The 13931-nt window shown below is 24.7% G+C and overlaps 1 protein-coding gene across 2 annotated transcripts; it reads right to left on the reverse strand.

The window, feature by feature from the left end:
• Positions 1-3385: 3385 nt before the first annotated feature.
• Positions 3386-11350, reverse strand: LOC122710670 (protein yellow-like). Of its 2 annotated transcripts, none has more exons than XM_043928661.1 (6): positions 11256-11350; positions 6939-7439; positions 6577-6679; positions 6409-6497; positions 4557-4849; positions 3386-3744 (listed from the first exon to the last, which is right to left on the reverse strand). In XM_043928661.1, exons 2-6 carry the CDS (start codon positions 7434-7436, stop codon positions 3489-3491), a joined length of 1239 nt encoding a protein of 412 aa, XP_043784596.1. In that variant the 5' UTR covers positions 7437-7439; positions 11256-11350; the 3' UTR covers positions 3386-3488. The 2 variants fall into 2 exon arrangements, with proteins under 2 accessions (XP_043784596.1, XP_043784595.1); XM_043928660.1 differs by lacking the exon at positions 11256-11350 and adding an exon at positions 7591-7726.
• Between the last annotated feature and the right edge of the window lie 2581 nt (positions 11351-13931).

A 13931-nucleotide genomic window follows, 5' to 3' on the forward strand; every position in this document is an offset into this window, starting at 1 on the left:
CGATGTTCGCGCCACCACGTTCGATCATCGACTGAGCCGATGATCGTGAATCAAGTCAAAACGAAGATCGAACAAATCGAGAGAGAATTCTTTCGAGTGTCGCGGTCTCTTTAGTCACGGTCACGTAGTCGAGTTGTAAGATTGCAGAATTTCAACCGATTTGTTGATAATCAGCTGCTTAAATACATCTGTGTCGAAAGAGGTTAACGACGCATGGGTAAATCCCGCCATTTTTTTAATATCATTACCTATGAATTAGTGTCACGTAAAAAAAATATGATGCTGTTTCGGGAAAATTGAAGATATTATATCTATTATAGTATATATTATAGTATGACATGTATTCTTTTGTTAAAATAAGTTACAGTGATAGATTATATTGTGTAATAAATTAGTGTCACGTACTTTTCAAGGAAAATGTATAGTTGTTTACGAAAAATTGAAAAATTGATTATTCTCTTATATGAAGATGAGTATATTTCTTTCGTTAAAATAAATTTAAAATCAATTATACTAAATTAACATTAAAATAAATTATTGTAATAATAAATTAATGCCGTACTTTTCGAAAAAAATATCTATTTAAAGAACAAAAGATTATTTATGTTAGTTTATACTAGTTTCGAATATATTTTTTAATAAAAATAGTTTAATATTTCAAATAAATTATAATAAATTAGATCTTGACTGGAATTCTACTTAATTAGTTATTGTTCTATTATTATCTATCTATTATTTAATTGTAATACTGTTACGATTATCGTTCATACTTTCTTTTCTTCTTTTATGATTTCAAGGCCATACCAGTTTCCAGTCATTCTTAATTTATATTTTCATAACTTTTGTTATTAATTTATATAATAAATATATTTTACTATTCGAAAAAATCAGAGATAATAGATAATAAATATAAATAAAATCTGAGATATTTTTATCAATTGAATGTTTTTATGTAGCAGCTATATATCATATATATTTATATCATATTTATATATATATCAATATGATTAATTTAATCTTTCAAATAATCGATACTTTTATTAACATTTTTCTTCTGTGTGATTTTTAGAAATATCTAATTTTTGCGAATAGAAAATATTGTTATCTATAAATTTGAAAATGATAAATCTGAAACAATTGATATATTATTTTTCAAATTAAGATTATTAGAATTTTTTTTATTGGTTACTATTTATAGATTAAAAATTAGTCGCGAAATAGAAATTGCGTATTGTCGGTTTTCAAAATGAAATTCTCACATTGCGATTACTACATTGTTTCATCAATCGAACTTAAATCATGTTTTATTATCATGTTTTTCAATCAATTATTCGTTATCTGTTATTTTAGTGTCTATTATTATCTATAATTATTAGTTGTACTTTATATAATGTATATTTATATGTATATTTATATTTATTAGAGAGATTTTAAAAATAGATAGAAAATTGAATACAGCATGTAAAAATATGTAAAATGTCAAGTGTTCAAGATAAAATGTTTGGAGAATGAAATAAATCTTTATTTATATTCAATTTTTTTAGATATCTGCAAAAAAATATAAAAATGTAGAGAACAGATATTATATACAAAAATATCTAAAATTTTATTTGAAAAAACTTAATATTTGCATAATATACAATAGATATAATATGTAAAAATAATTAAAATATATAATGAGTGCAATATATATTTATTATTATTATATTCTTGTATATAAAATATATGCAGAAAAATAAAATAAACTTGTAAAAAAATAGGACAAATATAATATGAAAAATGAAAAATAGTAGAGATACACAGTAGAGATAATAATAAAAAATATTCAAAATATTTAAAGAATTATTTGAAGAATGAAACAAGATCTTTATTGTTTTACAAAAATGTAAATTTGTAAATTTTACAAACTACAATATTTTGCAAATACAAGATAAACATAAATAAAACATTCAATAAATATTTAAAGAACGAAGAAACAAATCTTAATGTATATTTCATTTTTGTAAATATATGTAGAAAATTATAAATTTGAAAAAAAATGTACAAAATATAATATCTAAAATATTTAAAAAATTAAATAAATCTTTATTCATACTTATTCATATGTACACGTATATAAAATACGTGTATATAAAATATCCTGTACATCCTGTACACATGTATATAAAAATGTAAATTTACACAAGCATTCTCAGTTTAATTAATTTGAAATTCCAACATAATGATTCAACACATAATTAGTAAATATCTATTACGTTTTATGTCTGTATTCATAGATTGAATTCAACTAAGATTCCTTATCTAACCGCAATAATGATCCTATTACATTTTTCTTAATGTCAATAAACTGATAATATCCAGCAATAAATTTTCTCTTTCCTTTAAAATATATGAATAATACAATACATTTACTAACACATTTTCCAACAATAATTTACTTGATTATGATGAATGAATACAAATATTTTGCATCAGTAATTTGATAAAAGAATTTTTTAAGCAAATGATCATTTATAAGTTTTGCTCATGGATAAACGCAAGAACAAAATGATTATTGTATGTACATATGTAATATATAAATTAACAGATAAGTACTTCTGCATAAATTTCCTATTATTCATTAACTATGATTTCATAATTATAATTTATTTAATTCCATGGATTGTTTTTACAATCCTAAATTCTCCGTTTCTCAGGAAATTTTTCTTTCTTGTCTTTTTCTTAAGAGATTTATTATATAATATAGAGAAAATTCACAATAAATTTATGTATTTTCTTAAGATTTTGACAAGTAATTTATCTATTTTTGATTTCTAAAGAATATTGATTTCACAGTTTTTGTGATTTATAATTTATGAAAGTTTTAAGAATATTGCAATTTTTTTAATAATATTTTATATAAATATAATATCATCTGCAAGAATATAAATTCAAATTGATTATATAAGTAAGTAATAGTATTTAAGAAATATAAAAGTAATAAATCTATACAAAATTATTATTTAATTTGACAAATTTCTATTTCTATTGATTCGCTATATCTTTTTATTTCTATTATCCTTTTATTAACATTTATTTTAAAATTATTTAACAGTCGTACATATTTCCTATTTTCTTTTACTGAGAATATTTTAAAAAAATTACAATTCTATAATGAGCATATCTATTTTTTTCTTTAAAATTATATAATTTGATAAAAAAAATATGTAAGAATTTTTTTTATTCGAATTAATTTAATTTTATCATTTTACAAAATTTTAAAAAAATTTATTATTATATTATAGATGTACGAAATTTAAAAATTCCTTCACTTTAAAATAAAACAAAAATCAAGAATGAAAAAAATTGCGCATTTTTAATCGTTAATAAGATACAAAGTTTCAAATGTAATTTCTTTATTCTTGATTTTTAATTTATTTTTAATCGAAGAATCATTCTTTGAATTGTTTAAGTATTTTTTGATTTAATTTTAAACGTTTCTTTCGCTTTTAAAACACGTTTATCGTATTGTTGTAGAATTGTGATGGAAAATATGATTGCGCAAACGAATTGAGGATTGGATTTTTATGGGTCGATTGCATGGATATTAGCCTCATTATTCGAATGTTGATGTCGCGTGCATTCACTTCTTGCTTGAAGAATTTCTGAAATTTGGTGGACATCACCCAAATGTTGCCATTATCGCGCTCTGCCCATCGAATTTCAGCGACGAACTGCAATTTTTCTGGTGTATAAGCTAGAATCCTAAAAAAAAAAAATTGTTATCGTTATTTGAAAAATAAAAACAATTTCAAATTATCATTTGTCATTTTATTTTAAATCTTTTTTGTTTCAGATTGTGAAATGATATGTGAAATGATCTAAGAATTCTGAAAAAATTAAAATTAAAATAAATTTAAAAAAAGATTCAATGTATCAATTCATCTTTACATTAATTTTATGATTACGAAAGAAAATAATTAATTCATTATTTTTATATGCACAGAACATATCTTTTACATTAAAAGCTGATAATATATCATTCAATTTATGGAAGTTTATATTTTAAATGTAAAATATAAGAAGAAAATTATCGAGATACTAATTACTTCAATTTGATTATAAAAGTCATTATCATTATGATATAGAGAGTGTTTCATTAATTCATAATCTGAATATTTTATAAATTATGAATATTGAAAAATAATTTATATAAAAATTGAATGGTTTAAAGAAATCTACCATTCAGACTTCTCATCATATAAACTGTTTATCTTCATGTATGTTAACATATTTATGAGACATTTTTAAAGGATTGATTCTGAGAGACAACAACAACAAACACAAAAATCTCGATAGCTTGTTTATTTAGTTGCAAGCAATCATAAGCATTGCATTAAATATGAGACAGAAATTACGTCTTACTTTGTCCAACATAAATTGCTTATAATTTAATAAACAAGCCACAATCGACATTTTTTGTAATATTTCAATGTTTACACAATACATATAATAATAAAACATACCTTAATAAATACCTTAATAAATAAAATTCTACAATAATTTTCAATATTTACCTTTGCTGATTCGTTTGTGGTTGCCATGAAGCGATCGCCATTTCCGTGAACGGAGCGAAAAGAATTGTGTCTTCACGAGGATCAACGGCCAGAGCGAGTCCTTGACTCGACTTTTTACCAACCAGAGTTACCGGCAGCTGTTCACCGAATGCTGGTGGACCTGCTTGAAGAGCCGTAGTTGGCACGCTGAACAAACGATCCGTGGCCAACGGTTGATAGTATAATGTTCCAAGTTTGGCGGAGAATGCTAGGCCAATGACACCGTCGAACAATTCAAACATATCGCTTCCGATCTGCAAAAATATATATATATAATTTAAAAAATAATCTAGTAATTAATTTAATTGGAATTGAATAAAGCGTCAAATTCTAATATTGTTGGTTCATCCGAAGATGTTGATTGTTGATGTTATTTCTTGAAAGAAATAAATATAAGTAATATCCAGTTAACTGTCGCAGGGACAGTTAGAAAGGAAGTCGAACGCGTCAGTAGATGTTTTCTGAGAATTGTTGGCGGTTTCTTTTTCGATTCCGTTTGTTTGAGAGAAAAGAAAGAGAAAGAAAGAGAGAAAAAGAGAAGTTTTTTTTACAAGCGAGATAGAAAAAAGTTTGTATTTTATTTTATGATGAAATTTGAGTCAAAAATTTTAAATTATTTTTTAACTTATTCCTTAGATGAGGAATTAATAAAATGATAAAAAAGCTCGAGAAATAATTTGTGATATTAAATTGTCCTTGAAAATAATTTAAGGTTTTTTACAAGAATATCGTATCGTTTGTATCGTGTATGGTTTTGGTATTGGCTTTTCGCTTCCTTTTCGCTTCTCCACAACGCGTGAAACAGTCATCCCACCGTGAAATTCCTCGCGATTTTCTAGACAGTAAAGCAGCCAATGTAAAAAAACAAAGCAAAATCGAAGCGTAAAATTGACCTGCGTAAGTATTCGTTGCACACAAAGAAATAAACCGTAAAATACATCGCAGAAGAATTATTATTTGCTCTGTTCAGATTCCATGTAATTTCTGAATTTTCATTATCATTTGCCTGTGCATTTTATATTTTAAATAAAAAAAAAAAAATTTTTATTATCATGAAAAATATGTAATTTATATTGAAATCATCAATTTGAATATTTTTATTAGCAGTGAATATTTTTATTAGCAGTGAATATTTATTTTCCATTATTGTTGATCTTGAATGATCTTGAATGATCTTTAATTATATATCATTGCATTCGTTTTGAAAAATTTAATCAAAAAGTAAAATATATATATATCGTTCCACTTAAAGAAAGTAACTAATCTTTAATATTTTTTATTTATAAGTAATTATAAAAAGAGAAAACTTTTTGAGATTGTGCATTTCTCAAAGAAAGACAACTTTAATCTGTTAAAATCTTGAAATATTGATATTTCATATTATTTATTACATCATCTGTTCGATTTTTAAAATTAAATTTAATTTATTTAACAAGAATTAGCAAAATAAGTCAAATTGATTATGAATTTTTTTATTCTTCCAATTATTTAAAAAATTAATAATATTTTAAAAAAATTATAAATAAAATAAAAAATGAAAAATTAAAAATAAAATATTTTTAAAAAATTAATAATATTATTTTAAATATTAATAATATAAGTAATAATAAGATAAATATTAATTTTTTTTATTCAAACAAACGTAATTATATATGTTTAATTATTTTCATAATAATATCCACGCTATAATCGTTTGTCTATAATATTTTTAAATAAATATTATAGATTAAAAGATCTAATATCGATCATATTTCAAAATAAAAAAAAAAAATAGAATAATAGAAAGAATAGAAAAATTCGATGAGAATCTTACTCGATAAGTGGAAAAATCTGGATGAGGATACATGCTCGCGTGCAAAATTCGCCAGCTTCTATCCGTTGCGCCATCGAATACAATTATACCTTGAAGAAAAAAGTAACAGTGAATGTTATAAAAATAATAATAATAAATAGAAAAAAAATATAATTAATTCTCAATTACCGGGTCCTGTAGTGTCACTTATATAAAGGAACATGTCGTCACAGGTAGTTGCTGAGGTATCATCGAGAATCAGATTGGTCAGCAACGTATTGGGTCTTAGAGACTATATAAAGAAAATTAATTATTCTATACTCCGAATAAAATTCCAAACACTAAGTAAATCTCGAAAAATTGACCAATTGAACAATATCAACCAGTTATTTAAATAATCTTATATAATATATAATAACAAAAAAATTTTCGATGCCTTTTATAAAATTTTTGGATAAAAACGAAAAAAACTATGTATAATATATCAAGAATAATTTTTCCAAATTTTCTTATTATTACAAAAATGATCACAAAAATGATCAAGGACACACCTCGCGTGGAAAAGTATACTGTCGCACTAATTGATCGGTCTTTAGATCGAACACCATTATCTTCGGTTGACAAACCGGTCTAAAGTCATCGATCGACGTCATTACGCCACTGTCAATGACCCACAATCGGTTACACCTGTCCAACTTCATTCTGTACACGGAGATCAGCAACGAGCAATTTAAATCGCCTTTTCCCGCGCTGTGCCAGTCCCATGATGGATAAGCGTTTAATTGAGGGCTACTCTCCAATGGAAGATTTCTTGAGATGTAGTTCAAAGTCGCGGGGATGCCCACTCGTAATCTTGGAACGCTGATGAATATCTTGTCCCAGCCCACCTCGATGCCAGTTGGAACCACGTTCTCGGGCCGATACTGATTAAGGAACTCTCGATCGTATGGAAGAGCAAAATCCAGAAGCGGCCATTGGACTATGGTTTCTAGAATTTCTGTGGCCGTTAAGGTGCAAAACAATCCTGAGAGAAGAAATAGATGCAGCATCTTCTGTAGTGGAAAGATAATAAAAAATTAATATATCTGCCTAATGATAACAGTGACGTTACATTATCCCCACTTCTAATGCTACGCCAAAACCAAGCGTCGCGTCGTGTCACGTGATATGTCTCTGGTTAATTAGTAATGAAAGTAGAACTACCTGATGTTACTATATTCTTCTCATATTATATTGAATATGTCGCATTGTTTTCATTACTATTGCTATATTAAGCGAAAACAAAGTGACACAAAGGAATGTGATCTTCACGTGACGTATCTCTGTAACAGTATGGAAGAGATCTAATGTAACAGTGACGTTACATTACCCCCACTTCTAATGCTACGCCAAAACCAAGCGTCGCATCGTGTCACGTGATATGTCTCTGGTTAATGAAAGTGGGGATACTTGTGATGTTACTATATTCTTCTCATAGGGAATTATATACTGTTTTATTTCTTATTTGAATACAAATAGACAATGAGAGAATAGAAATATTTATGGATTTATGTGTTTATTGTTAATAATAAAATTATGATTGGAATCATATTTATGATTGTTAATTTAACTTAATTTGTTAAATGTACATTATAATCCATATATTAAATGGATATACATAAAGATTCGAAATCACGTTAATTGAAATTGGAATGTAAAGTATTTCATAAGTGTGAACTATTTTGATGATTTCCTTAATTATATAATATGTAGATTTTTTGTGAAAATAATTTATTGATATAAATAATGGAAAAAAAATCAATATTGAAGAAATATTACTAATGATTAAATTTTCAAATTTGTAATAATAAAATTAAATTTGATTTAAAATTCTATTTATTAAAATATACTAATTAAAATACATTTCCATACTTATAAATAATAATAATTTAGAAAATTCCTTAGATAAGTTGTTGTGAATGAATTATGTATATAATCTTTTAAATAGTAATTATTTTAAACGGTAAAGATAATGATATTCGCATGTTCTGCAATTTAAAAAAGTTAAAAATCCATTTAAACTCTTTAAACGAAACATATAATTTCTATTATCTTTTACAACAAATATTTTAACATTTTAAACCTTTGTGTCTCTTAACCATTTTACGACAGATTATTTAACATTACAAAACTATTTATATTCCCATTCAAAAGTTGTCAGACGTACAATTTTTTATATAGCATCTAATCATTAGTTATGTTCTAACCAGTCAATTTGACAATGAAATAATCTTTATTGTATTATTAAATCACTTTGTATTTGCAAGTGAAACGGTGTGAAAGTCACGAGTCAACGAATTTTCGATCTCGAATAAGAGATAATATTTAAATAAGTTTACGTGAACTGATCGATCGATCAAGCTTTGCATCGCACCGGAAACGCGTGCTTACGAACGCCACCTTCCGCGTATTTTGTAACAATCAACGATCATAATGCACGCGACACAATGAATGTTGAAACATGAGATCGATCAGCTGTTGAATGTCACGCGATTGTTTCGCTTCAAGTTTTTTTACCTTGAAAAATCATTTTCGAAATCGAATATTCGTCAAATTTCTTTTTTAATTATTAATACACGTATTATTAATTTATTTTGTTGGACTTTGATTTTTAAAAATTAAAGTTAGATTATAAGATCGAAAAATTATTTTCGAAACGAATATTTATCGGATCACATAATCAAAAATTTTATTTTTATTAACTTATTTATTGTTTCAATATTTTTAATTTTAAAAATCATTAACAAATTTGATAAATTAAAAAACTTTATATGCTATATTTATGTTGAAAACAAGTTTTTTTAAATTATGTTATCACCGTATTTTCTTTTATTAGTTTGAAACTTAAAAAAAATTCTAAGAATTCAAATAATTCAAAGTTTGCAAAAAAATAAAAGAAATTCTATTATAAACTATATTTAAATTGTAATTATTAAATTTCATGATAATTTATCTGTGCGTTATCAAACTTGAAGTCAAATAATATAATAGTATATAATTATGTAAATACATAAGTATTTGCATAATAAGCAAGTTTTGCAACTTTGTATAGAATATCCACGCTTTTGGGATATAAATATTTTTTCGTATCGAATATCTTCTATTCCGAATTATTAATAAAAACCGAATGTGAAATAGAAATATTAAAAAGTTGAAAAACGAATATGGAATGAAACAGGATCTTTAAATTAAATTATATCGATAAAATAAAATAAAATAAAATAAAACTTTCACGATACATCTTTGATAAAATTTATTTTAAATTACGATTTCAATTAGCGAAACAGAACGTATCTGGAATTTTATACATCATTTTGTAAATTTTTTACATAGAAAATGAAAAAAAGAATAACTTAATTAAAAATCGAAATGTGAATAATTATTTGCATATACAAGTAATATTCTTTCGTATTTATATCCTTTGAAAAAAATTATCGATATCAAATAAGTCTTATCTGAAAAAGATTTGCAAACTTTAATAATAAAATTTGAAAAACTGTTTTCCAATTATCAATTATTATTAATTATCTAAGCTAGGTATTTATTTAAGATGATCAGATCATTTGTGATTGTGATCAATTCATGATGATACAATTATTGACATAATCGATAAAAAACAGTTATAATCTTTTGAATCAACGAAGCGTGAACCGGCAATTTTAAATTATTTTATTTTTCAACAAATTCACGGTTTTAATCCTCATCTCTGGCGAGTGAAACATGAGTCTCAGATCGATCTTCGAATATCGCGTAATTCGAGTATTTCGAATACCTTGCGAAGTTGCAAATTTATGATCTTTATTCTTACGCAAGAAATTTCTTCACGAGAAATTCTCTTCCAGAATCGAGCAAAAACAAAATGATCATTGCTGTTGATTATTTTAATAAAATTGTCAAGTGTTGTTAAATGTGATAATATTTGATAGTAATAATAATAATAATAATATTCAATATCCAAAATAAATTATTTACAATTATTACATTTATTCCAAAATAATTATATATATACATATTATATTTACTATATGAAAAAATTTGATTTTTTAAATACAATATTATATTATTACATTATTATGTAAAAAGTAAAATTTTCATTTTTAACTTCTAAAATTAATATTAAATGTAATATAATGATTGTTTATATTAGAATTAATAACTACTTTTTTTATATAATACTTATTAACCGATACGATTTATTTAATTAAATCTAGATTATTAAAATTTTTGCATGCATTCAATTATTATTCAATAATCACAATCTGTACTTAATATGAGTTTAACATATACTATTACAATCTCGTTCAAAAATCTTAGAACATGTTGTATTTTAATATTATTTTGACGTGTAAGTGTGTGAAATTTTAAATATTATATATAATATTTTTATTAATACATCAACACATTATCCCTTTTTTATGTTACAAAGTTAATATATATTTATTATTTCATTTATTAAAAAGATTAAAAGGATAAAAGCAAATAGTAATAGAGATTAAAAAAATTAAAAAAATTTATAAAAACGTTATTTCAAAGATTGCTTGATTTTTTCCAATTTTCAAGGTGACACAACTGTCCTTATACAACATAACACTTTTGAGCGAGGATGTAAAATCACTCGAATAAAAAAGCAAAAAAACTCATATTTCATAACACTTTAATAATAGAACAATTATTAGAGAAAAGAAAGGAATAAAAATGTTGGAGTATCACCCAAAAGAAAAAAAAAAAAAATCAAAAAAGTGTCAATCACAAACAAATTATAAAAGATGCTAAAAGATAAATAAAGAACGAAAATAATAAATGTAAATCACGTAAAAAAAGGAATCAACCTTTAATCCAAAATTCGAACTCGAGGTAAGGATTAATCCTCTTTCGTGGAGAATCCAGCAAGATCCAATTCCAACTAACTGCTCGTTCAAACGAACGTGTACCAAGTTCCGCTGTCTGAACACTGACTGATCTAATTTCCTTGCATCGGTTTGGATCCTACCGGTTCGAGAGACAGGAGGCAGAAAATCGACATATTGTGCAAGCATGCATAATATTGTCTTTGTCATGTTCAAGAGTAAAGTTCGATGAAATTTTCTTTTTTTTTTTTTTTTTGCGAAAAAATTTATCATCGATTGGTGTGGCATTGGTTGGAATTAATCGAAAGTTTTGTCGTAATAGATTCTATCTATGGAATTTTAATTTTCTTCGATAAATTTTTATTTTAATCTTTGAATTCTTCAAATTTAACTGTCTTCGAATGACATCAAATTATAATATTATAAAAATGATTACTTTTCTCCAACATAACTGTCGATATTCATATAATTCATATAATTTTCTGATTTTTCATTTGTTCATCATTATAAATTTTAATTTGCAAATACAAAATGTGTATGCATTCAATCTATTTCTAAATTCACTTATTACAAAATTGCACATATCAATATTCCATCCATATTTTTATACACAGGTATATTTTTCTTATACATCAAAAATTTTCCAAAAATTTTTATTCTTTTTGAAATTGTCCAATTTTTTTTTAATTCGCTAAAAAATTTTCTTGAAAAAATATTACATCCTGTAAATTACACGTTATGTAGACGAAGGTAATATTTGGAGTTCAGAGAATTATTTTAGATTTAGATAAGTGTGTGCTCGACCACTGTACCGGAGAAAGTGATTTATAAACAATGCTATACGTAAAGGCTTGACATTCAGGATCCGTGGTCGCGTAAGACTTCCATTTGGAATGCAGTTAAGCGACTATATAACGGAGACAACAATTAGGAGAGTTTTATACTACGTGTTACTGTTTCCATTCATTTGTTGATACTTGATTTATTATCATTGTATAAGATATCAATTAATAACTTGGAATGGAAAATATTATCTCAAATACTTCATTGTTTTTATTTGACAAATAATATAGAAAAAGAAACTAACAACTTTTTTTAGAGAATAATAAAGTATAGAAATAAATATTATTTTAATATAATATCTATTATTTAATTATAATTTAATATCAGTTATTTCATTTGATAATAATTTTAGTAATTTTTGTCTTCTAAGATTTTAGATTTTAGAATTTATTCGAAGACATCCTTATTTCGAATAAAAATTTTAGTTTCAAAATTGCAATATTATTAAATAAAGCTTAGTTATTATTGAAAGTATCATTTATTAATTATTTTATCTTATTTTCATTTTAAATAATCCTGTGCAAAAATATTAATAATTATTCAATTCTCACTTTTTAAAATGATATTTTATAATTAAAATTATTATATATATCGACCAAAAATATTGTAAATAGTATATTGATAGAAATAGGCGCGGTGTAGTTCCGGGCACTTTCGAGTTACATACCAAGGCCTTCCACCTAACATTTACCACTAAGTTCGATCAATTGCGATTTTCTTCACGTATTGATTGTAAATATATGTACAGAGTGTCCCAAGAATGTTGGAACATTAAATTGAAGATTCCCGAAATAATTTCAAACATTTTTCTTTGCAAAAACTTTCGTTATAGCTATATTAGCGAATTATTGTACGAAATAACATCAATTACGGATAGCCTAATTGAGCCACATAACAGTAACGTTGGCTACCGACCGAGCAAGTTCAAAGTGTGAATATAACGAATATTTTTTTATCAATAAAAAATAATATACAATAAATAAATAAATATAATTTTCTAAATATTTTTCTGTGAATATAACATAATACGAATATAATAAATATTTTTTTCATCTATAAAAAATTATATCGAATAATATCACGAATGATGAAAAACTAAATAAATACAATATTTGACATGCTTTCTTCGAGATGATTTGTTTGGATTTGTTTGGATTTGTTTGTGCTCGGTCGGTATGTAGCCAATGCTATTCGATTAGGACGTGTTTCATGATTGGTCAGTGTTTTTATAACTCGTTAACGAAACTATAACAATTACAATTTTTGTAAAGGAAAATGTTGCTCGGAATTATCTTGAGAATCTCCAGTTTATAAATGTTCCATAATTTTTGCGGCACTCTGTATATATATTCGAGATTTATACCGAGTATTATTCGATTTTTATCTATACGTGTATTGTTTCGTTTGCTCTTTAATCGTACTTTCGCGTGTACTTTAAGGACAAATCATGTGCGATGAATTCAAACTGATTGGAATAGATCGTATTACATTTTTAAGTTCATTTATTGTCAGAGTATAAATCTTCGTTCAAAGGATAAGATCTGTCGGTAAAGTACACACGCAATTCGAATATATATATATATTTTTTTTCGTTATATAAACGTTTTCTTTATGTTAATATGTTATATCGTTATCTTTTTTCTCTTGCGTGTTCATCGTTTGTAAATTATTTTAACATGATTCTATATATATTAGATATTCTAGATATTATTATTCTAGATATATTCTAGATATATTAGAGAAATTTATAAATTAACACGTAATATTGTTACGTAAATGTTAAAAAGAGTGATTTAATTATAAATATTCAATTTA

This window comes from Apis laboriosa, unplaced genomic scaffold, assembly GCF_014066325.1.
Source record: "Apis laboriosa isolate Shangri-la unplaced genomic scaffold, ASM1406632v1 scaffold14_cov150, whole genome shotgun sequence".
Taxonomy (NCBI): domain Eukaryota; kingdom Metazoa; phylum Arthropoda; class Insecta; order Hymenoptera; family Apidae; genus Apis; species Apis laboriosa.